The following is a 25,507-nucleotide window of genomic DNA, read 5'->3' on the forward strand; positions in this document are numbered from 1 at the left end:
TTTAAACAGACACTCATACCTTTATAATTTGGATGCCTTTCTTTTTCTTCCCAGTTTGAGTTATACTTAACAAAATTGTATATGACGTATACAGTGCAATGATGTGATATGTACACTGTGATTAGCAAAATCAATCCATAGCTTCATGTAGTTACCATGTGTGTGTGATAATCTATCATCTCATGTAGGTACCGTGTTCGCACACGGGTGTGTGTGTGTGTTGAGAATGCTGAAGATCTGCTATTTGAGCAAATTTCAAGCAGACAGTACAGTATTATTAACTGTCTGTTCTTTTCACATAGTTACCTCTGGTTTCATTGTGACTAGCAGCTAGGCTGATGTAGTTTGACTAAACTGAGCATGTATTTCAAACAGGTTTGATACTACCCTTGGTATCAAAATGCACTTAATCTCAGAAAAGTCCCTTTTGACATAAAATAAACAAGCATTAGTAGAGCTTTTATTAATAATCCTAAAGTTTTTGTTAACTTCAGTAGGGCAGGACACAGAGTCATCACAGGAAAGGTATAATAGCACAGACAAGGCTTGAGGACGGAACGCAGAAATGGTCTTCTGTCCATTGTTTGCTGTCGATCGGTAAAGGGAATAGAGGCAAGAACCACTTGCACAGTTCACAAGTGCTTACAGGGGGTCTCATCTCTAAGAATCGGAAGAACAATGTTAGGAATTTATATATAACTGAACAGTGTTATCTACACGAAGGATTCCCAGTTTACAAATGCATATGTAAACATAATAACATGCAAATACACAAATAAAGGAAAATATACATAATCATGATGGATACCTCAGTTCATCTGATCTCAGTAGAAGGGGCAGATTATTCTCTTTGGTAGAAGGACACGTCCCCAGGACGTGCTTTGTGCGTACGCACCCTGAAGGCAGCAGCACGAAGGCAGCAAATCTCAAGCGGGGCTCCTCCTGCATCTGTGTGCTGTTAGATTCCCAGACATCCTTCCTATAGATCTGGACAAGGACTCTGAGGTTCAAATGAATAAAAGAGCCAGCAGAACCACTGGACACCTCATAGACCTGAGAAAGAAAAAAGGTCGACCCAAGGACAAAACAGGGGTGTGAATTCTTTCTACGCTTCCTCGTTCTCCTCTCATTTCCTTTTAGTGGGGTTTTAAAAGAACCTTTTAAAGAGGTCTTTTGGGTGTCCTTTGTTCCTGGTAAACATACACGCGCAGAGAGATAATGGAGAGAAATGTGGGTTGACAATGGATTGATAGAGGGCCAAAAGTGGGGTGACAAATACAATTTTTATTGGCAAAAAAAGTCTGTAGTCTAAATCACTTCTGAAGACTATTTATAAAACAATTTCCTCTTCAGTACCTTTATTTTCTTTGTGCAAATTTTACAAATTTCACTTAGTTACCTAAATAAACTTCTGTCAGAGACCAAGACAAGCCCATTAATCTCACCTGCCAACAATGAAGCTAAGTCAAGAACTGAAATTTCCTTCCCCTGGGCAACAACCGGGTGAAGACACCAGTCTGCTACCCTATCTCATCCAATTGGAACGGCATGACTGAAGATAGCGGCTCAGTATTCATGCCTCAAATTCTTGATTTGACCATCTGTCTTCAGGGCATCACATTTTGCCCCAAATCTGAACTGAACTCAAGTAATGGAATAATGATCTTGCTTGAAATCCCGAAGTTCTCTCAAGAAAACAGATGGAGGCGTGCCTGGATGGCTCAGTTGGTTAAGTGGCCCACTTTGGCTCAGGTCATGATCTCGTGGTTCATGAGTCTGAGCCCCACACAGAGCTCTGGGCTGACAGCTCAGAGCCTGGAGCCTGTCTTCAGATTCTGTGTCTCCCTCTCTCTCTGCCCTCCTCTGCTCACATTCTGTCTCTCTAAAATAAATGAATGTTAAAAAAAATTTTTTTTGAAACAGATGGAAATGGTAGTGGCCACGTGTTAATTTTTTGGATGACAGAGAACTCCTAGTTCTTTAAGGCTCGGAATCCTGTTCCTTCTACTCACTAAGAGAAGAATTTGCTGAAGAAGAGCTTAAAACACCGCAAACCTCCGAGGCATAGACGCCTCGGTATGGGGTTGGCATTCACGAACATTTACAATAATGTCAAAGTAAGATTTTGCAGCAATATTTCTCTTTCTCTGGCCAAGTTTTAATATAAAATATTGAGGAAAACTCAGCATTCATCCAATGTATCTGCATGCTTTCGACTAGTTAACATGTTAATCAAGAAAAGGATTGTGCTGTCCAACTATTAGTTTATTTGGAGAAGAAAAAATATTTGTCTATGAATTTGTGGATGAAATGTTTCCAAGAAGAAATTATAAATGGGTCTTATTTTAGTTCTCTCCTATTATGAATGACAGGTTTAACATTCCTAGAAACCTTAAGAATATAATGACTACAACTTTAAAAGCCTCTAGGGATCCCTGTGCATTAACGTATCAGTCAGTAAATTATTATCTATAAATTAATCTTTCTCAACAGATTTCCACCCCCCTTTAATTTGAAAGCTAAACTTGTGAGTCTCCACTTGAGCAACTTCATATCTGAAGAGCCTACATCTGTAAAAACATTTCTAGTGAAAACATGAGGACAACCCCAGAGAAGCAAATAAAATGAGATTTAAGTGTATAACAGCCTTCCTACAGTTAACATTCCTAACAACAGTGGATTCGAACTTGATGTCAAATAGAGGTTATAGAATACCATCAGTGAACACTCTAGTTCTTTTGGTTTGAGTGAAAAATTTAGGTGCTTACACCATCCTGTCCAACTCTCCCATTTACACCAAGATAGATGAGTTGTTACATCTTGGTTTCCTCAATCACGGAAGCCGGGGGAAGCGGAGAGGAGGAAGCATGAGGACTGCTCTAAAGCAAGGAGCAGTAAAGGGCATGCTGGAAAGTCTGGGCTCTAGTGCCTCTGTTACAGTTGCCAAAACACAAGTATCAAAGATGGACTTAAATTTACACATCCTGCCGTAAGAAAAATTATTCAAGCAGACTTTATTCAGCACTCCCACACAAATTACTTCATCATTTGGTAAGCCCAACCAGCAATAAGACTGCTACACCTAATTTAGGCAACTAGAAATCCGTTGTGAAGAGTTCTCTCTCCCATTTATCATGTCCGTGGTCTGGACTATCTGCAAAACGGAACACCAGTGTTGATTTGCCTGGTTTTCTGTTCTTTTTTCTTTTTCCTCAAGACAAGAAGACCTTAATTTTATAAAGCATTAACGTAATAACAGGAAGTTTCAAGGATCCGCCAAGTTACCTTTAGAAGTCACAATGAAAAGGCAGGTGTTAATTTTCAGTAACTTCTGATTTTGTAAACCAAGGCACAACAGACATGTAAGGAAGTGGCAGATCCACTCCTACAATCAGGGAATGAGAAGGTGGGGTCTTCAAGGATGGCTTGATGGGCAACTCGTGGACAGAAAACGTTCAGCATAAAAACACCGCGTAGACAGATCTGCGGCAAAGTTTACCGTTTTTAAACACTTTTTATAAAGATGTTTTTAAGTTTATTTTCAGAGCGAGAGAGAGCACATGCAAGCGAGCGGGGGAAAGGGCAGAAAGAATCCCAAGCAGGCTCTGCAACATCAGCGCAGAGTCTGACATAGGGCTGGATCTCAGGAGTCATGAGAACCTGAGCTGAACTGAAGTCAAGAGTCAGATGCTTAACCGACTGACCCACCCAGGCACCCCTCACCTTTCATTATTATTATTTGTGACTGCTTTGGTAGGTGACTGACAGTGAGAGTTGAGCTGTCTTAATTGACTGACAAACGTTATATACCCTTATTTTGGCCTTCTGCCTATTATCATTTAATACAACATCTGATAAAATGTTATATACATAGGAACTGGTTATAGAAAAATACCTCGGGTTTTCCAGTGTTTCCGGTTTTATGTATCAACTTTGGGGGTCACCTGGGTGGCTCATCTGGTTGAACATCTGACTGCGGCTCAGGTCATGATCTCGCGGTTCCTGAGTTAGGACGCCATGTCGGGTTCTGTGCTGACAGCTCAGAGCCTGGATTCAGCTTTGGATTCTGTGTCTCCCTCTCTCTTTGCCTCTCCCCTACTCACACTCTGTGTCTCTCTCTAAAATATTAAAAAAAATTTTTTTAATTTCAACTTGGGGACTTCATGTACGTGAAATGTCCAGAAGAGTCAAATCCCCACAGTGATAGAAAGGACATTAGTGGTCACCAGGAACTGGGCAGAGGGAAGAATGGGGAGTGACTTGCTAATGTATATGGGGTTTCTTGTGAGGATAATGAAATGTTCTAGAATTAGATAGTGATTGATTATTGTACAACCGTGTGAATATGATAACATTCACTGAATTGTATAATTTACACTGATGAATTTTAGGGGTGCCTGGGTGACTCATTTGGTTGAAGGCCTCTTGATTTTGGCTCAGGTCATGATCCCAGGGTTGTGGGATTGAGTCCTACATCAGGCTCTGTGTGGAGTATGGAGCCTGCCTGAGATTCTCCCTCTTGCCCTCTTCCCTGCTAGTGTGCACTCTCTAAAATATAAAAAAAAAGTGATTTTATGGTTGTGAATTATATCAATAAAAAAAATTAAGTTAGCTATTCATTCAAGCTGGACACAATGATAGCAAGAGGCCAAATTTTAAAATTCCACACAGAGCTACCAGCAGACCCTTTTTCAGACCAGAAGAACAGGCAATATGTTGTACAAACAGAGAAATGACACAGTAGTAAGTGGGCAAGAAAGTCATGTGGTCACAGGCCACCGTTCTCTTCTCTAGCTGTCTGTGAGGTGCCCCGAAACGTCCCTCGATCGTACTCAGACTCCCACATCTGCCGGCAACACTGGGAACCAAGGGCCACCCAGAAATGACCGGGCTACCCTGGGAAGGGAGTTCTGCACGCTTACGCCAACGGGACGCCGCATCGAGCTGGGGGACCAGATCCACCCTTCTTCCGTGCACGATGTGCCGGCCTCAGACGGGGAAACGAGACTTTCTCCAAGTAGAGGAACCACGAACATCCTAAAGGTCTACTTTGTTTCACACTAAAATACTGGACAGAAGGGCTGCCACTGGGTGCAGTACTGAGGAGCCTGCTCACCAATCCGCACACACTCGTCTGCTGTGGTTACACTCCCAGTTCAGACACTGATGCTAACTTGGTAAGGCACCCGGTGTTAACGCGTTAACAGACACTCACAGATGAAAGGGCTGTCGCTCAGGGACTCCAGAAAGGTTTTACAATTTCAGATGTTCCCAATTTTAAGACACAGAAAAGCATCAGCGACGGAAGCATTACACAACCGAAAACACAAAGTGACGGGATGCGGGGGTGCCGAATGCTTGTCCATTCTGTGCTGAAGCAACAGGAACAGGCTGCCTGGCTACTCCAAGTGGCATCGGATTATGACTTTTATTTGTGAAGGGACAGAGCCAGAGGGCGGCTTTACAGAGGCGAAGTGAACCACACACCGTGTGAGAAAGTCCTTTTTGTTTCTTTAAATCTGAGGCCCCCTCTAGTGTCTGAAAACAGTCACACGCAGCACACAGAGCAGGTGAAGGCAGTCACAGTATTTCCCCAGAGGCCTTCGAAACCAAACCCCTCCTGGTCCGTTCGTGGGGCATGAGAATCAGTGAGGGAAGGGTCTAACCATAATTAATGCTTCCGATTCCTGCTGTGATTCACAGAGTCCATATTCTCTCAATCAGTCATTTCTTTCTCTGTTTTACTGCTGAGTTTGTTTTTAGAAGATGAGTACTTTGTTATTAAGGAAACAAAACGAAACATATAATGCTTGTTGGGGCTTTGCTTTTCCCAAAAATACATTTCCTTGAAAAGAACCAAAAATTATTTTCATGTTTCCCACCAGCCTATTCTGCTTTAATGGAAGTTCTCGGCAAACGTTATCGATTTCCCCAAGTATGCTTAAAGTTTTTCTGTTTGGGAATCAGAAATTTTAAACGACATGTATTTTAAGACTCACATAATGTGTGAATCTGCTAACCAGCCTTTTCGGTACCCTGTACAAGGAGGCGGAAAGTGTTGCTCTGAGGACAGATGTTGGCCCTGAAGACGGCATATAGGAATTCTCATAAGTTTCTAGACAGGGCACTACATAAATCCAATGACTTCATCTCATGTACTTAAAAAAAGCGATTGATTAAGATTAGGGCGATTAAAAAATCGTTGTTTTTCACTCTCTGTTCTCAGCACGGGCCTTTTCTTTCTGTTTGCCTGTTACATTACAGAGGGTTTGGGTTAACAACGAGCATCACTGTTTCTGGAAGATTAAAAAATCCCTCTTTTCAAGAAAAGAAAACATTACGATCTGGAGCAAGAGTTTGGCAGAGCAGACCTTTTTAAAGCTAGGACTTTCACCTTCCTGCTAGATAAGTGCACACTGAAAAGCTGGAAATTCACTACCTGCTCAAACAAGGTTATGCTGTATTAACTTTATTTACACAAATGACTGTTTTGTCACTCAGTATCCTGTTTTCTGTTTGCAAACTTGTCCTTTGCAAATGGTTACAAGTTAAATACACAGGCCATCTAAAATGAGTTACAGTTGGTTACAATGGGTCTCCACTTGGGAGATCTCTATACTCAAAGGAACAGGACACCGCTTTTTTAAAGTGCAACATAGACTCTTTTGGCTCAACATGAAAAATCAGGTAACTGGAAACTACTGCAGTCATTTCTCTAAGAACAAGTCTCGTGAAAAGCTGTTGTGAAAGTTAGCCATGAAATCATAAATTATGAGAAACAATGAAGTCATTTAAAGTGAGTGTATAAAATGCAATGACAAATAAAACCAGGGCAGCAGAGGTAGCATAAAGTAAATACAATCAAATAAATACTGTACAATAACATACAAAATTCTGCTTGTAAAAAAATTGAAAATCGGTTTTCAAAACATCCATTTTCTCTTCCTTTGAGAGTTTGACAATGAAATTAAAATTTAAGCCTGGAGTCTCTGTAAAGATTTTCCAAATGTTATTAATTACCGGCACTGTTTTTTGCCAAAACCTCTCTGATCTGTCGGTCTAGTTCGCTTATTATTCGATCCTCGTGATTATACACACCCGTCCGCATCAAAGTATCCCTTTCTTCTATGAGTCGAGTCAAATAATCATCCAAACCTTCTTCCAGTGCGTTGCCACGTGGGCTGTCCATTTTTCCACTTGCAATCTCTCTGGAATCCTGGTACTGTTTTTGTTCTTGTTGCCTCAACCTGGGAAGTCAAGAACCAACACCACTCTAGCAGGCAGCAAACTTTTGGGTTCTGATCTTTTTGTTAGCAACACCGTTTGAAAAAATGACTCAGTGGTAAATTCTGTCTGGAGTATGATTTTCAGGAGGCCGACAGAAACCAGTATTCGACTTGGCTAGCCAGTTAGCATACTCTTCAAAGACAGTTTTGAAAACAATACTTGCTTGTCTAATAATAAAATACATAAACACTGTAGCAGTTCTGGAAATGTTCAAGAAAAGAAAATGAAATCATTATGATCTTACCTATAGATAACCCATCCAAGTAATGATTCTTCTACATGCCTTTTCACTTAAAAATGCATATGTATTTTAAATGCTTTTCTAAAACAGAGATGATAGTATATAGGCAAGGCCGTCTGCAATTCTTTTCACTTACTAATATAACATATGTTTTCTTACGTCTCTAAGGGTTCTTCTAAAAGGCCTCCCCAACACTCCATCATTTGGATGTACCCTTACTTAATCATCCTTTATCGCTGATCTTTAGGTTGTGGTTCAACCTTTGTTGTTGTTTTGAACAGAATTCCCTTGTAGTTTATTCCACAAATATCTACTGGTACCACACAGAGCTAGGTTTTGGGGATTCTACAGTGGATCATGACAAAAACTTTCCATTATGGAGCTGAGGTCACTAAGCATCCGTAGAAAGTGAAACCGTACAGATGTGAACGCCTGGTCCAGAGGGCACGGACACTTGAAGACTCTGTATGCAAGTCTTCACGATATGTCTGTTATAGTTCAATGTCCCTCCTCATCTGGGAGAGAATGGAGCAGGTATGAGACTGGAATCTGGTACCTCCAATAGAGTAATATGCACACTGCCTTGTAAATGTCAAATACATAGTATACTTACTACGTGATAATAATACCAGGTTTGGACATGGCGTAGGTTTTGTTTTAATTGAGAATATACACTTAAGAGAGAACTTCAGACTCCTCTAGCAAGTAGCTATAAAAACGTTTTAACTTGCAACTACTCCTGAATTTTGTTTTTATAAATGAGAAGGATGAAGCATTGAGTCTAAGCCCCTGCTTCTAGATGGTCTTTAGAGTAACGATGCCAGTGAGAAGTGAATTCGCTTGTGAACTTAGGCAGAGTCAGGGTGAGGCAGGAAGAACCTGTGAGGAGAGTCCTGCTCACAGACACGGAGAACTGAGCCCCCAGAGAGGGTGCTGGACTGCTGACAGTATACACTTGGGTCTGTTCAGAGGACCCTCTATACGATTCCCCATGGAAGAACAGGAAACTGAAGTCTGCAGTCCAAGAAGGATACCACACATTTCCATCTGTTCTGAGAGAAAGAGCCTAGGTAGTGAAAGCACTGTGCTCTGGGACAGGGGTGGAAATCAAGTGGTTACTGGAGAAAGGGTGTAGATGGATGCTGCCCCTGCTGTAGCATGTATAGTTCTCGTGGAGAAAGAGGTCCTCCATGCAAACTAATGACATACGACATCCAACTCTATTAGAAACTCCAGCCATTTTCTTGTTCATCTGTTTACACATGAAGGATAAACCTGATTTTTATACAAGTGATAGATTATCTCTACTGCATCTTCACTAAAACGCAAATCACCAATCAGGCTCACAGATCTTTAGAACCTTATAGCTGAAGAAGCCCAGAAAGTTGTCAAAGGAAACGCTACATCTGTGACAAACGCTGTGTCTGGACTCCACCTGCACACTTCTGTCACTAGCAACCTACTGCTCTGTACCGCTGCTCTGTTAGAATGTTCGTTCTTATACAGAACCTAGTGTGTAGCCTTCTCCTTTGCAACAGCTGGCTACGGTGCTGTTCAAGAAGGGCCCCGACTTGTCTTTAACTCGGGAGCCCTCCAGCTAGCTGAGGACAGTTATCTAATACTCTGCCCTAGCGTTCTCAAGTTCAGTATCCCTCACTCTCCTCACCTAATTTTTAGTCACATTCCATCGGAAACTCTCTAGGTAGGTGACTGACTTGAAAATGTACTGCACATGGGTAAGAACGCCCCAGCTGGGATTTTACCAGTGCCGAGAAACTGAACACCTCTGTGAATGTCCCTAACTGCAACGGCACTTTCACAGCCAAGTCACACTGTTACTAGTGGCCTTAAATCCTCCCGGGCTTCCTCACATCAACTGTTTTATTATGTCTTGCCTAGCACTTAAGAGGTTTTTCTTATAACTTATGCAGAGGACTCTGCTTTTGTTTCTAATATCCTTATTGCCTTAAGTTCTCTCTAAATCCTAATTTATTAAGATTAATAATTTTACTATCATATTAATAAGATTTAATTTTGCATGATCTACAAATTTGATACCAAACGGCTATCTTCGTATAAGCCACCAAAACCATGCTTAATAAAGAGCAGAGGCTTAATATATATTAAACTAAAACCGAAACATGCACTCTATGAATATGGCAGTAAAATTCTGGAAGGCAAGGATCACGTTACTAATTTGTAAACTCTTCCACGTTTACAACACAGTGGACACCAAATATGTGCTGACTAAAAACTAAAAACCAAAAAGGGAGCCCTGCAGTGTGGCACCACAGACCTGAACCCTTTCCAATTATGTTTACACACAAGTATGCTAAGTGTAGTTGCTGAATTCAGCTCTGAACCCACCTACGAGAGTGACTGCATTTGTCACCTGTAAGTGCTGTGGACTGAATGTGGTGTCCCTCAAAGTTAATATGCTGAAGCTCTCATCCTTGATCTGACGGTATTTGGAGAAAGGGTCTTCGGGAGATGAGTAGGTTTAGATGAGATCATGGGGGCGGGGGGGATCTCATGCTGGCATTAGTGCTCACACTGGAAAAGACGCAAGGGACAGTGGGAGGACAGTGTGAAGCAGCTGTGTACAAGCCAGAGAGTCCTCACCAGAAACTAAACAAGCTGGTTCCTTGATCTTGAACTTCAAACCTCTAGCACTGTGAGAAAGAAACTTCAGTTATTGAAGTCACCCAGCATACACCAACCACAGCCCAAGCTAAAACAGTTTGCTTTGCTGAAACAAAAATACTATTATCTTGAGAAACTAATTTAAAAAGCCTTCCCCCAAATTCCCTTCCCAAAAGAATATAATTTGTTCTTAGGCTGCTTTCTAATGATGGCTTTTCTGACATGCAACACTGCTGAAATGGTAACTCAGATGAACATGACGTTCCAGAGAAGTCCAGTGCTGAACAGTAATTAAAAACACAGCCGCAGAATCACGTGTGAACTCTGGCTCCATGATTTACTAGCTATGTGACCTTGGAAAGGGTACTCAAAGCCCTAATCAGCAGGTTCCTCATCTCTAAATGGGGATGATACCTTCATCAAAAAGCTGCTTTCACGATTTAAAAAAAAAAAAAAAAAAGCAAAGAAAGCATTTACAACAGCTCCTGGCATACAGTAAGGGCTCAATAAGTAAGGGCAATTTTATTATTCATATTAACAATACAACTAGATTTGAAGTGTAATCTTAATTTTATGTTATTAAAAATTTTGTGTAATCAACCACCATGAAATAGTAGCAACAATCCTACAGCAGTCATACAAAGATAAAATTTAAAGGACTAATGCTACGCATAGGAAAAAAAACAGCTCAATACAGCTACGTTTATGGCAAAAAAAAAAAAAAAGTGAATAACAGACTTGAGTGTAGACTTCCTCTTTTGCTAGTCCACTACCGTTTTTCTTTAAAGCCCTGACATTGTATTTCCCTGGACCAATAGTCAGTTAAGAGGTTCTCCTCCTGGAATTTGTGTTAGTGTCTGGAAAAAAGGGAATTTTGGTTGTCATACCTGTTTAATTCATTTCTTATATCCAACAGTTCTTGTCTTTCCGTCTTGACTGTATCTTTTTCCTCAGCAGCCAGGTAACGTAGTCTCATCTGTTCTAATTCCTCTTGCTGTTTTTTCAGACGAGCCATTTGACTTTCTTGTTCCCGCTTGAAAGAAAAGAACAAGCCAGAACTCTAAAGTTAGGAATAAATGTATCTCATAGGACTCAGACTTGTGAGCATAATCGCATTAGACGGTACCCGTGGTATAGCCATGCACTCCAACTATATGCATCACATCCTATGTGGAAAGGCCTAGGCTCTCTTGAAAGCTGTCACTCGTCTTCTGGTTATAAGCCATAATCATTCAGGGCCCAAACAGTGAACTGAGGTTAGCTAAACACCATAAGAGAAGAGAAGATGAAGGCAAGAGTCTGCTGTCAACATCATGGGGTGCCCCAGGGAGCCACAGTAAAAGCATCTAAGAAATGGTTTAATTTTACAAAGATGTGCCATGAAAAACTAAATTAAGTGTCTGCCCTGGTCACTAATTCTCCTTCAACCTCAGGTAATAATACGCCCTCCCACCCTTCTCCAAGATCATAGAAAAATTTCTGCAGCTAGGATATAAAATTTCTTCAGAATGAAGGTGGAACATTCCAGAGAATGGATATCCCATGGTATACTTGACCGCTCTCTCAGTAGCAGGCACTTCAGGTAGCCCAAGTGGTGCTTCAGTAAAACACCGTATCATCTCACAGACATGGCTCAGGGTCCTTTCTACACATGTTTTGAGGGACAGGTGCTTTTCCTGGGGGACAGAACCCCCAAAGGGGAGAGCCGTATCAAAAGGTATAATGTCTTTTCGCAACATGAACATTTTCTGAACAACCGTCAACTGCAAATGACGAGTGGACACTGATAAAATTTTACAAAGCAAACTACTCCGTGCAGATTGAGAAATGGAAATTTAGGAGAACCCCAGAAATGCTTCTGTGGCTTCTGCCCCGCCATTAACCACTAATCCTTTTCTCAAGGTAATTACTACCCTCACTTCTAACACCACAAAATTAATCCTTATTTATTAATCCTTATATATATGGGGTAAGCCTTCTATCAGTTACTTAAATTGCAAATATTTTCCACTAGGTTTTTTTCTTGCCTTTTCATTCCTTTAGTGGTGGTTTTGACTTAATTTTGACAGAAACTTCTCTGTTTACTTTTTGGGTGGTGCCTTCTTTGTCCAGTTTAAGTAAATTTTTGCGTGCCTCAGTCTTGAGGAGGCTTTTGTGTGAAGATGCTCTTTTATACCGTCCTTGAAGCTTCATTCAGATCAGTAATTCATGTGCAGTTGGTTTTGAGGATGTATGAGATCAAGTCTCTTTGCTCCCTCCCTGCCCCAACCCCAATACAGAGCTCCAACTGATGTGGCAACATTTACTAAAAAAACTTCCACCTCCCATGGTCTGGCAGTAACAACACTGAAATACCACCTCTGTCCATGTATATAATATATGTATGAGTTTGTTTATGAAATCTCTAGCCTGATCTATTTCTCTACCCTTGCATTCAATTTTACTGCTTTGATACTGTAATTTTTAAAATAATAACTCTTGATAAGTGATAGTATAAGTCTTCCACCTCTGTCTGTTCTTCAGAATTCTCTTAGCTATTCAGGACTCGTACATTTTTACAGAAATCTCATTTTCTAGAGCTGGAAAAAAGAAAGGCTCCTGGGATCTGCTGATGATGGTGCTTAATCTACACATCACTTTGGCCAAAAGCATTATCTTTACGATAGTGATTCTTCAATCGGTGAACACGGTTTACCTCTCCAATTATTTAGGTCTTACTTAATTTCATTTAGTATCTTATACTTCTCTATAGACGAAGGGTAACAACTGTCTTAGCATGTGCTCCTAGGTATTTCTTGATTTTAGATGTTACAGTAAATGGCAGTTTTTAAATTCTCATTTTCTAATTGGCTCTAGTATAATTAAAATTGGCATTTATGTGCTGAGTTGGTTTCAGTAAACTTGCTAAACTCACCTGTTAGTCCTAGTAGGTCACCTATGGATACTTTTTGGTTTTCTAAGTATAACAGCATCATCTACAAATAATAGTCTTGTTTTCTCCTTTCCAACTGATGCCCCCTTTTTGATGTTTTACTCAATTTATTTTTTGAAGATGTTAAACACCCAGCTTATCTTATTTATTTAATAAGTAAACTCACTTCAGATGTGTATACTTTATCAATGTTCCGGAGACTGGGTGTCCAGTGGGTTCTGTTCTTGTAATATCCTTGTCAGATTTGGGAATCAAGATTATGCTAGTCTCATTTTAAAAAAGAATGTTCTGTCTTCCTACTTTTTGAAACAGTTTATGATTAGTGTTCTAAAATTTTTACTAAAATTCAAGTGTGACACCATGTAGGTCTAGAGCATGTGTGTGAAAGTGTTTCATTACAGATTCAGTTTCCCTAAGAGCTATCCAATTAGTGTTTTGTTTCTTCTTGTGTCAGTTTTATAACTTCTGTACCTAAAGTTCACCAAAAAGAATTTTTAATACCATTCTTATTGTTTTAAATGACTATGGGATCAGAATCCCTGTGTCCCCCCTTTTTTTTATTCTTGATTTTCTTTCTGTCCTTGAACACTGCGCCATGGAGGAGGTCTTTTCAAAAAAAGAACTTAATTTTGTTGATTTTGTTGTAGATTTCCTATTTCATTAATTTTTACTTATCCCTTCTTTCTAGCTACCTTAAGTACTTTTACTATTTGAAAGATATTTTGAGAATAATTTGTCTTTATTTATTTTTTTTTAATTTTTTTTTTTTTTTTATGTTTTATTTATTTCTAGGAGAGAGAGAGAGACAGCGTGAGCAGGGGGGGGTCAGGGAGAGAGGGAGTCACAGACTGAAACAGGCTCCAGGCTCTGAGCTGGCAGTCAGCACAGAGCCCGACGCGGGGCCCGAACCCACGAACCGCAAGATCATGACCTAAGCGAAAGTCGGACGCTTAACCGACTAAGCCACCGAGGCGCCCCTGTCTTTATTTTTTAAGTGCACTCAAGATTATAAAATTTTCCACTAAGCACAGCTTGCATTAAATCTCCTGTCTTGAGGGGGTACCTAGGTGGCTCACTTGGCTGAGCATTCTGACACTTTTTATAAATTAATTAGTTTTTAAATTTACATCCAGGTTAATTAGCATATAGTTCAACAGTGATTTCAGGAGTAGATTCCTTGATGCCCCTTACCCGCTTCCCACAACCCCTCCAGCAACTCTGTTTGTTGTCTATATTTAAGAGTTTCTTATGTTTTGTCTCCCTCCCTGTTTTTATATTATTTTTGCTTCCCTTCCCTTATGTTTGTTTGTTTTGTATCTTAAATTCTGCATGAGTGAAGTCATATGATATTTGTCTTTCTCTGACTAATTTTGCTTAGTATAATACCCTCCAGTTCCATCCAGTTCATTGCAAATGGCAAGATTTCATTCTTTTTTGATTGCCAAGTAATACTCCATTGTATATACACCACATCTTATCTATCCATTCATCCATTGATGGACCTCTGGGCTCCTTCCATACTGTGGCTATTGTCAATAGCACTGATATAAACATTGGGGTGCACAGGCTCCTCTGAAAGCGCATACCTGTATCCCTTGAATAAATACCTAGTAGTGCAACTACTGGGTCATATGGTAGTTCTATTTTTAATTTTCTGAGGAATCTCCATACTGTTTCCCAGAATGCTACACCAGTTTGCATTCCCACCAACAGCAAAAGAGATCCTCTTTCTCTGCATCCTCACCAACATCTGTCATTGCCTGAGTTATTAATGTTAACCATTCTGACGGGCATGTGGTGGTATCTCATTGTGGTTTTGATTTGTATTTCCCTGATGATCAGCGATGTTCGGCATTTTTTCATGTGTCTGTTAGCCATCTATATGTCTTCTTTAGAGAAGTGTCTATTCATGTCTTTTGCCCATTTCTTCACTGCAGTATTTGTTCTGGGTATAGAGTTTGATAAGTTCTTTATAGATTTTCGATACTAACCCTTTATCTGATAGGTCATTTGCAGGTATCTTCTCCTATTCCCATTTTGACAAGGTCCCAATAGTTCATTTTTGCTTTTGTTTCCCTTGCCTCCAGAGAGGTGTTGAGTAAGAAGATGCTGTGACCGATATCAAAGAGGTCTCAACCTGCTTTCTCCTTGAGGATTTTGATAGCTTCCTGTCTTACATTTAGGTCTTTTATCCATTTTGAGTTTATTTTTGTGTATGGTGTAAGAAAATGATCTAAGTTCATTTTTCTGCATGTTGCCATCCAGTTTTTCCAACACCGTTTGCTGAAGAGACTGTCTTTATTCCACTGGATAGTCTTTCTTGCTTTGTCCGAGATTAGTTGGCCATATGTTTGTGGGTCCATTTCTGCGTTCTTTTTTCTGTTCCATTGATCTGAGTGTGTTTTTCTGCCTGTACCATACTGTCTTGACGATTACAGCTTTGTAATATAGCTTGAAGTCTGGGATTCTGATGCCTCCAGCTTTGGTTTTCTTTTCAGGATTGCTTTGTCCATTTGGGGTCTTTTCTGGGTTCCATACAAATTTTAGGATTGTTTGTTCTAGCTCTGTGAAGAATGCTGGTATTATTTTGATAGGAATTGCATTGAATATGTAGATTGCTTTGGGTAGTATTGACATTTTAACAGTGTTTGTTTTTCCTGTCTAGGATTATGGAATATTTTTCAATTTTTGTGTTTTCTTCAATTTCTTTCCTAAGCTTTCTACAGTTTTCAGTGTACAGATTTTTCCCTGTTTGGTTAGGTTTATTCCTAGGTATTTTATGGGTGTTGGTGCAGTTGTAAATGGGATCGATTCCTTGATTTCTCTTTTTGTTGCTTCATTATTGGTGTATAGGAATGTGAACAATGTCTGTGCACTGATTTTATATTCTGTGACTTTGCTGAATACATGGATCAGTTCCAGTAGTTTTTGGTGTACTCTTTTGGGTCTTCCATATAGAGTATCATGTCAAATGCAAATAATTAAAGTTTGACTTCCTCCTGGCCGATTTTCCTGCCTTTTAACCCTTTGTGCTGCCTGATTGCTGAGGCTAAGACTTCCAATACTATGTTGAATGACAGTGGCAAGAGTGGACGTCACTGTCGTGTCCCTAACCTTAGGGGGAAAACTCTCAGTTTTTCCCCATTGAGGATGATGTTAGTACTGGGTCTTTCATATGTGGCTTTTATAATCTTGAGATCTGATCCTTCTATCCCTACTCTCTTCAGGGTTTTTATCAAGAAAGGATCCTGTATTTCGTCAAATGCTTTCTCTGCTTCTACTGAGAGGAACATGTAATTCTTGTCCTTTCTTTCACTGATGTGATGTATCACGTTGATTGGTGGATATCTAACCAGCTCTGCATCCCAAGAATAAATCCCACTTGGTCATGGTGGATAATATTTTTAATGTATTGTTGGATCTAGATGGCTAGTAACTTGTTGAGGATTTTTGTATTACGTTCACCAGGGAAATTGGTCTGTAGTTCTCCTTTTTAGTGGGGTCTTTGTTTTTGGAATCAAGGTAATACTGGCTTCATAGAATAAGTTTACAAGTTTTCCTTCCATTTCAATTTTATGGAACAGCTTTAAAAGAATAGATGTTAACTCTTCTTTAAATGTTTGGTAGAATTACTGGGGAAAGCCATGGACTCTTGTTTTTGGGGAGATTTTTGATTACTAATTAGATTTCTTTACTGGTTATGGGTCTGTTCAAATTTTGTATTTCTTCTTGTTTCAGTTTTGGTACTTTATAGATTTCTAGGAATTTATCCATTTGTTCCAGAGTGCCCATTTTATTGCTGTATAATTGCTTGTAATAGTCTCTTATTAATGTTTGTATTTCTGCTGTGTTGGTTGTGATCTCTCCTCTTTCATTCTTGATTTTATTTCTTTGGGCGCTTTCCTTTTTCTTTTTGGTCAAACTGGTTAGGGGTTTATCAGTTTTGTTAATTCTTCAAAGAACCAGCTCCTGGTTTCTTTGATCTGTTTTACTGGCTTTTTGTTTTGTTTTGTTTTGCTTTGCTTTTTGGTTTTGATAGTATTGATTTGTCTAATCTTTATTATTTCCTGTCTTCTGCTGGTTTGGGGTTTTACTTGCTGTTCTTTTTCCAGCTCTTTAAGATATAAGGTTAGGTTATGTATCTGAGACCCTTGTCCCTTCTTTAGGAAGGCCTGGATTGCTATATCCTTCCCTCTTATTACTGCCTTGGCTGTGTCCCAGAGGTTTTGGGCTGTGGTGTTATCATTTTCATAGGCTTCCATGTACTTTTAAATTCCCTCCTCAACTTTTTGGTTAGCCCATCCATTCTTTGGTAGTATGTTCTTTAGTCTCCAAGTATTTGTTACCTTCCCACATTTTTTCTTGTGGTTGATTTCGAGTTTCATAACATTGTGGTCTGAAAATATGCACAGTATGATTTCGATCTTTTTGTACTTGTTGAGGGCTGATTTGTGTCCCAGTATGTAATCTATTCTGGAGAATGTTCTGTAAGCACTCTAGAAGAATGTGTATTCTGCTGCTTTAGGATGAAATGTTCTGAATATATATTTTAAGTCTATTCAGTGCAGTGTGTCATTCAGAGGCATTGTTTCCTTGTTGGTTTTCTGTTTAGATGATCTGTCCATTGCTCTAAGTGGGGTGTTGAGGTCTCCTACTATTATGGTATTATCAATGAGTTTCTTTATGTCTGTGATTAACTGATTTAATTATTTCGGTGTTCCCACATTTTGGAGTATAAGTGTTTACAACTACCCCTTAATTATGATATAATGCCCTTCTTTATTATAGTCTTTATTTTGAAATCTAGTTTGTCTTATATAAGTATGGTTAGTCTGGCTTACTTTTGGCGACCACTGGCATGATAGATGGTTCTCAATCCCCCTTACTTTCAATCTGAAGCTTTGTTTAGGTTTAAAGTGGGTCCATAAAGATGGATCTTGTTTTCTTACCCATTCTCTTACCCTCTGTCTTTTGAGTGGAGCATTTAGTCCATTGATGTTTATAATGAGTACTGAAACATATGAATTTTTTGCCATTATGCCGCCTGTAGAGTTGGAGTTTCTCATAGTGTTCTCTGGTCCTTCTAGTCTTTGCTGTTCTTGGTCTTTTTTTTTTTTTTTTTCTCATCTTTTCTCCCCTCAGAGAGTCCCCTTTATAATTTCTTGCAGGGCTGATTTGGTGGTCACGAGGTCCTTTAATTTTTGTTTGTCTGGGAAACTTTTAATCTCTCCTTCTATTTTGAATGTCAGCCTTGCTAGATGAAGAATTCTTGGCTGCCTATTTTTCCAATTCAGCACGTTTCTGGCCTGCCAAGTTTCTGTAGATAGGTCTGCTGTGAACCTGATCTGTCTTCCTTTGTAGGTTAAGGACTATTTTCCCTTGCTCCTTTCAAGATTCTTTCCTTGCCTGAGTATTTTGTGAATTTGACTATGATATGACATGTGGATGGTCGGTTTTTGTTGACTCTAATAGGAGTTCTCTGTGCAACTTGGATTTTGAGGTCTGTGTCTTTTCCCAGGTTAGGAAAGTTTTCTGCTATGATTTTCCCTCATAAATCTTCTGCCCTTTTTTCTCCCTCTTCATCTTCTGAGACCCCTATGATTGTGATGTTATTCCTTTCTAATGACTCACTGAGTTCTCTCTCATATCATGCTCTTTTGCCTTAGTCTCCTCTTTTTTTCTGCTGCTTTATTCTCCATATGTTTGTCCTCTATATTGCTGATTCACTTCTCTGCCTCATCCATCTTTGCTGCTGTGGCATCCATTCGAGATTACAGCTTAGTTACAGCATTTTTTATTTCATCCTGCCTCGCTTTTACTTCTTTTATTTCCACAGAAAGGGATTCTAATATATTTTCAACCCCAGCTAGTATTCTTATCATGATTCTAAATTCTAGTTCAGACATCTTGGTTGTATCTGTGTTAAGTCCCTGGCTGTCATTTCTTCCTGTTCTTTCTTTTGGGGTGATTCCTTCATTACATCATTCTGAAGGAGTTAAAGGAATTAGTAAAGTAAAAAAATAAAAATCAAAGTAAAAACAACACAAAAAGATCAAATAAAGGATGCTAGATCCTAGATGTTTTTGGTCTGGTTGCTGAAAGAAGCTTGACAGGTTAGCGAAAAAAGGGAAAGATAAGAAAAGAGAAAAAAGAAAAAATTTTAAAAAAGGAAAACGTCTGAAAACTTAAAAAAATGAATACGATAAAACAGAATGAAAGGAAATGAAAGTAAAATACAATTTAAAAATTTACAGAAAAGTAAAAAATGTAGAAAAAATGTTAACAATGGAAAGGAAAAAATTAATTTTTCTCTGTATTCAAGAAGAAAAAGAAAAATATTGCATAGATGGACCAGTGAACAGAATGAACAACTGAAATTACACCCGGTTTCCCGCAGAAGCTGAGCTATAAATCACTTTATAGCATGTAAACTAAGCAGGTGGAGACTTGTGGTGTTCCTCCTCAAGAGGGTGGTTGGCACAGTTGGGTGGGGCTTAGTGTAATGGCTCCATTCTCCACTAGATGGTGCTACTTAGCTTACTGACGTGTATTGTTGTGGTGCATATAGGCGTGTAGGCGCATGCACGAGAGGGGTGAAAATGGCGTCACCTGCTACCCAGTCTCTAGCATCAGGACTCTGTGCTCTCACTACTGGTAATCAAGTACCCCTCCTTTGTCTCCGGCTTCTGTTCACTCCCCACTTCCACAATGTCCATGACCAAGCCATCAGGATGCCAGGCAGCACCTCCCACCTGAGTTTTATCTCTGATAGGTCTCTGTTTCCCAACCCCTCACTTCTGAGGGGGGCTTTGGTCCCGGTCAGACCCTCTGGGGGAAGGTCTTGCTGAGCAATGCCTGGGTGCCTGCCCCCAGAAACATTGGCGAAACTGTGCCCCTGCGGATGCCCAGAGACTGCAGCCAGGCACCAGCCCACCCCAGGAAAAGTTTGCGCCATCACTCAGCAACAGCATTTCAGGTCTTAGAGTAAATCACAACACATATCTAGCACGAGGTTTCACCCTTAATGTCCTTATTCCAGCACCAGTGACTATGGTTGTTCTCTGGGTCCACTGGGACACTTGCCTGTGGGGAGGCTGCACAGCCTCTACCAAATGTCCTCCCAGCAGGGGAACCTCCTCTCCCCTTGTGGCCCAAGGACCTCACTCTCTGCTCCTAGGGATTCGCCCTTCCCACATCAGAGCACTGCCAGGTATCGAGTTGTGGAGTTTCAGACTGTTTATAGAATTTTAATGGAAGTTAAACCTCCTTTCTCCCTTTTTTGTTCAGTCCCCTGTAGCTGTTTCCACTCTCCCACTTTCTCTCCAGCTGCTTTGCGGAGGGGGAGCGCTTTACCCGTACTCTCCCCCCAACTTCATTCTCTCTCCACAAGCAAAAACAGCTCCTTGCCCTCCGCTGCATCTCTATCCCCCAGTTTACTCCTCAGTGTTGTGTACCTGCCGAGTTCTGTGGTTTAGGTTGTAGATTGTTATGTTAATTCTCAAATCCGTTTTCTAGGTGTCTAAGATGGTTTAGTGTTGATCTGGCTGCTGTTTAGGGATGAGAGACACACACAAAAAACCTTCCATGCTGTTCTGCCATCTTGGTCCCTCTCTGAGCATCTGACTCTTGATTTCACCTCAGGTTATGATCCCAAGGTCATGGGACAGAGCCCTGCGTCAGGCTCCAGGCTGAGCAGGGAGACTGGTTGGGATTCCCTCTCTCTCCCTTTGCTCCTCTCCCCTGCTTGGTGGCCTCTCTCTCTTTCTCAAAGAAAAAGAAAAAATACCTCCTGTCTTGGTAGACTATATTTTCATATTTTTTGATTCAAAATATTCTCTAAATTCACTTGTGGTCTCCAGTTTAGCTATGGGTAATTAGAAGTGTACTACTTAATTTTCAATCATTTTGGGGATATTATCTTTTCATTATTAATTTCTAGGTTAATCTCACTGTGGACATATTGTAAATTATAATCTGAAAGCTGTTGAGAATGGTTTGACCGAGCATATGAGCAATTTGGCTAAATGTTCCATATAGACCAGGTATACTAGAAAACGTGTATTTTAGACTTTTTTGGTGAAATATTCTGTATACCAAAGGCTGTGTTGTCTAATCGTCTAAATCTTTAATGATTCTCTTGTGTTTGCTCTATCAGTTCCCAGGAGAGTTGTGGCAAAATCTACCATTATTATGAATTTGTCTATTTTTCATTTAGTTCTGTTGATTTTCGCTTTACATAAATTTGTGGCTGTTGTTAGGTACATACACATGTGGAATGGCTGTCATCTTCCAGGTGAACTGACCCTTTTATAATGATGAACATTCTATCTACAGTAATGGCTCTTGCCCCAAAGTCTGTTTTGCCTGATAAATGTATTGCGAGACCAGCTTTCCTGTGATTAGTCTTAATATAGTATATACTTCTCTCTTTTAAATTTATCCATTCAATACCTTACATTTAAGCTACATCTCTTATGAATGGTATACTGTTGTTTAGTTTTTCATGCAGTATTTGTCTCTAAGGACAGTATTTAGTCCATTTATACTTAAAGCAGTTGGTGATATAAAAGTTGAACTCTTTACATGCTGGTATTTTGCACTTGTTCTATTTGAGGTTCCTTTCTCTTTCTTTTAGATTAGTCTAATCCTTTGTCATTCCATTTCCCCTGCTCTGTTAAGCTTCTTATTCATTTTTACTCTTCATTTAGAAAAAATAACACAAATTAGTCCTTTGACAACTTCAAATAATGGAACATCCTTTAAGCATTTTAACTCTATCCATCCCTTGTTATCTTTTCTACTCTTGTTCCTCTGTTTTTGTCAAGAATTTTAATTCTAATATTTTGAGTGTTTTCTACAAGCAAGAATTATTTATATTTTAGTCAGATATTTATTTCCATTGCTGTTTATTCTCGTTTTCATTTGGCATGGTTTTCCTTCTGAAGAACACCCTACATTATTTTTTTTTACTTTAGGTTTGCCATGACAGAGTCTCCTAGTTTTCATTGGTCTGCAAAGTCTTAAGTCACTGTCACTTGCGTTAAGTATTTTCAGTGCGAACAGGACCTGGGGTTGGCAGTTGTATGCTTTCAGGACGTTGAGGGTGTTCCCCTGCTGCTGGAAAGTCCGGTCTCCCTCTACCCCCATCTTCTTCAGGTTTCCTTTGCTTTTTGGCAATTCTACTACAGCGAACCTAGGTATGGCTGACTTTGTATTTATTCCTAGAGTTCATAAATATTCTTGAATCTATGAATTGCTTTTTCACTTTTAGAGAATTCTCAGGTAGTACCTCTTCAAATACTGTGTTCTCTCCCATTCTTTCTCTGAGGGGATGCTAAAGGCTTAATATTGGTCTCCCCCAAATACATATAGGTTTCCCTGCTTTCTGAAAGTTGGCAATCAGCCATTTGTCTGTTAGCAGAAGCTACATTAGTATCAATTTTTGCTGAACAAATCCAAAGAGGATTTTTGCCATTCTTAAAACCATTACCATACAAGTGTAGGTCTTCTGTAAAAATGAACTGGCCTGACACCAACTGTGGGAAAGTTGGGGATACGCCTTGCTTTTTGCACCATTTCAACTTAAGAAAAGTTTTACAGGAATACTCTTTCAGATAGCTGGGGAAATGTGTGTCATGGAAACCTCAAAATCCCCATTTTGAGGTGTTAGGGGATGGGGCCTGTGGGAGGTGATTAGGTCATGCAGGTGAACCCTCCTAAATGGGATTACTGTCCCTATAAAAGAGGCCCAACAGAGCTCCCTGACCCCTCTACTACATGAGGGCTTGGCAAAAAGGTGGCCATTTACAAGCTGGCAAGGCGGCCTCTCTAGACACAAAAACTGACCATGCCGGAGCCCTGATCTTGGCCTTACAGCCTTCAGAAGTGCGAGAAACCAATTTCTGTGGTTTGTTAGGTCTGTGATACTTTGTTAAGGGAGCCCAAAGGGACTAAGTCAGGGTCCATAGTTACACACAAATGGTAGTCAATCTCCTATCCTCTATCTCACGTGTCACTCCTGTTGTTTGCTATTTTTCCATCCTCTCTTTCTCCCCTCTGTTTCAGTTTAGATGCTTTTTACTGATGTGAGTTCACACTCCTTGGTTCTGCTATATCCAATCTGCTGTGAGTTCATCTTTTACATTCTTACATTTCACTTAAAATACTTCTCAGTTCCAGAATTTCTAGATCATTCAAAAGATTCTAATTCTTCATTCCAATTCTCCATCATATCACCTCTGTTCTAGAACGGAGTGATAGCCATTGTTTCAAACTGGGCATGTGCTGACTCTAAAATCTAGATTACCTGTTGACTTCTACTGAGCAAAAGACATCAACAGGCATTCCTTAGTGAAGAAAGATACGTGGTTAGTATACCAAAGAAAAGATGCTCCAAGTAAGTCATCAGGGATATGAAAACTGAAGTCTCAAAGTGACACTATTTCAGACACTATTTTCAAACTGGAAAAAATGAACACATGTGATAACAGCCAAGTGTTGGACATCGTATGAAGAATAACAGTTACACACCACTCTGGGGAACTCAAGAGTCGTACGAGCACTTTGGAAAGTAATTTGGCCCCATTTAGCAAAGCCGAAGAAACCAGTGAACCCTATTACCAGAAACTCTACTTTTCCAAAGAAATATTAGAGAAACTCAGACATACACAAGCTTTTCAGCTGTCTCGTTCCAAGTTAAAGGAAAAAGCCATTGAAAAGGACTGGGTAAATTGTGCTATGATCATCTGTTTGTTTTATAAAGCAGTAAAAATGAACTATAGCTGCTTGCCTCAAAATAGCTCAGTCTCAAAACCAATTTTGAGTCGTATAAGGCAGACAGCAGAATGATTCAAAGGGAATGATTCCATCTACATAAAGTTTAAAAACACATCAAAGTAAAGCAAAGGGAGAATAAATACCAAATTTAGGCAACTACTCACCTCTGGAGAGGATGTGGTTGAGAAAAAGCACACAGAGGGCTTCCAGAACACTGATAGTGCTCTGTTTTTTAAAATAGAAGGGGGGGGGGGGGGGAGAAGGCGGGGTGTATAAGAATCTTTTCTTTCTTTCCCTCTTTGGACTGTTAGGATCTATTTGTTTTAAAAAGCAATTATTAAGAAAGAGAGGAAAAGAAAGCTTGGCAAAAACAGACCGAGCTGTTACCTCTGGCTGAGGATGAGATGAGGTCACTGGTGGGTTTTATTTTCTGTGTTAGGCAGTGCTGCCAAGTTTGTATGTGTTTACAATAAGCAAGCAGAATGACAAGCAGGAAAAAATACTAAAGACCAATTATGTCAGGTTAGGTTGCCTTGTAAAACTGTAAGTCTATAAGACTTGAAACACTCTAGTTCCAAAACACAGAAGACAAGCTGTTAAATGCCTTGGATTTTTCACCAAATATATGGCATTAATAATGATCATACATGCGCACACAAAAATCAGAGGTTAGAGAAAGAAATCCTCTCCACTGCCAGGTGCTCTGGGTTAAAGACTCCTCAATCAAGTGAGTATAATCTTTATTTTGCCTGAGCTGCCTATAAATCCAGGGAGGAGATGTAAACATGCATACACTAGACTAAACAGCGGCTAAAAAGTGGCCACTACTTACTCTCCCGCTCACACATACCATGTAAGTCTGTGGGAAAAACTTACAACGAAACTAAGGAACTCAAGTCAAGTTTTCTGAAAATAACCCAGAGCTGACAAGTCAGTAGGAGGGCCTGGATGGTTTCAAGACACAGTTTTTAACCAAGACTTGGACCTCCAACTGTTTTCTTAAACAAAGATTTACATCCCATCCTTGGCTAAATTACTTATAAATTAATCAAATTAATTACCCTGAGTGGATAAGCAGGAGACTGGACAAGATAGTGCTGATGTCAGCCAATGAAGCCTGTGTTGTTTTAACTAAATATATCAGAGCTTAGTTTTAAACAGATCTACTGTGCACAAATATGGTAAGGGACCCACATCCTACCCAAAATCTTAGTTCTGTTTCCTGTCCCGGGAAGAAGCAGACCTAGTTTTAATTTATGTGACATCATGAAAATGTTACATTTTCTACACGAACAAATTCATACGTCTTTAATGATTTATTTTTCAGAAGCAGCAGCTTTTATTCTAACGACAATTGTTTTCTAAGGGGACGATTTGAAACGCTTTTAAACGTATTCTTTAAAAAACAAAACTTAAAGGAACAATCTTGAGTATCTGTCGAACAACAAAACCTTTGGTTTAAAAATATTTCTGTAGTTTTCTTCATGGAGACGAGGGGGAAAACAACTAAATTTCCCTTTCTATGTCTTCTACCACTCAGAATTTTTTGAGATCTATGCTACACATTGTACCAAAGATATCAAATCCAGAATGTCTGGGAATCACTTCCTTAGTGAGGACTCAGTAAT

General features: G+C 39.7%; 1 protein-coding gene across 1 annotated transcript in view; it reads right to left on the reverse strand.

The window, feature by feature from the left end:
• Positions 1-425: 425 nt before the first annotated feature.
• The window catches only part of CEP120 (centrosomal protein 120), a 78,193-nt gene continuing 53,111 nt past the window's right edge, over positions 426-25,507 (reverse strand). Inside the window, exons 19-20 of the mRNA XM_077753014.1 lie at positions 11,059-11,204; positions 426-7,247 (exon numbers count right to left, since the gene is read on the reverse strand). Of these exons, the coding sequence (XP_077609140.1) occupies positions 7,013-7,247; positions 11,059-11,204 (381 nt within the window). The 3' untranslated portion in view covers positions 426-7,012. The remainder of the gene's footprint in view (positions 7,248-11,058; positions 11,205-25,507) is intronic.

This window comes from Crocuta crocuta, unplaced genomic scaffold, assembly GCF_008692635.1.
Source record: "Crocuta crocuta isolate KB4526 unplaced genomic scaffold, BGI_CrCroc_1.0 scaffold377, whole genome shotgun sequence".
NCBI lineage: Eukaryota > Metazoa > Chordata > Mammalia > Carnivora > Hyaenidae > Crocuta > Crocuta crocuta.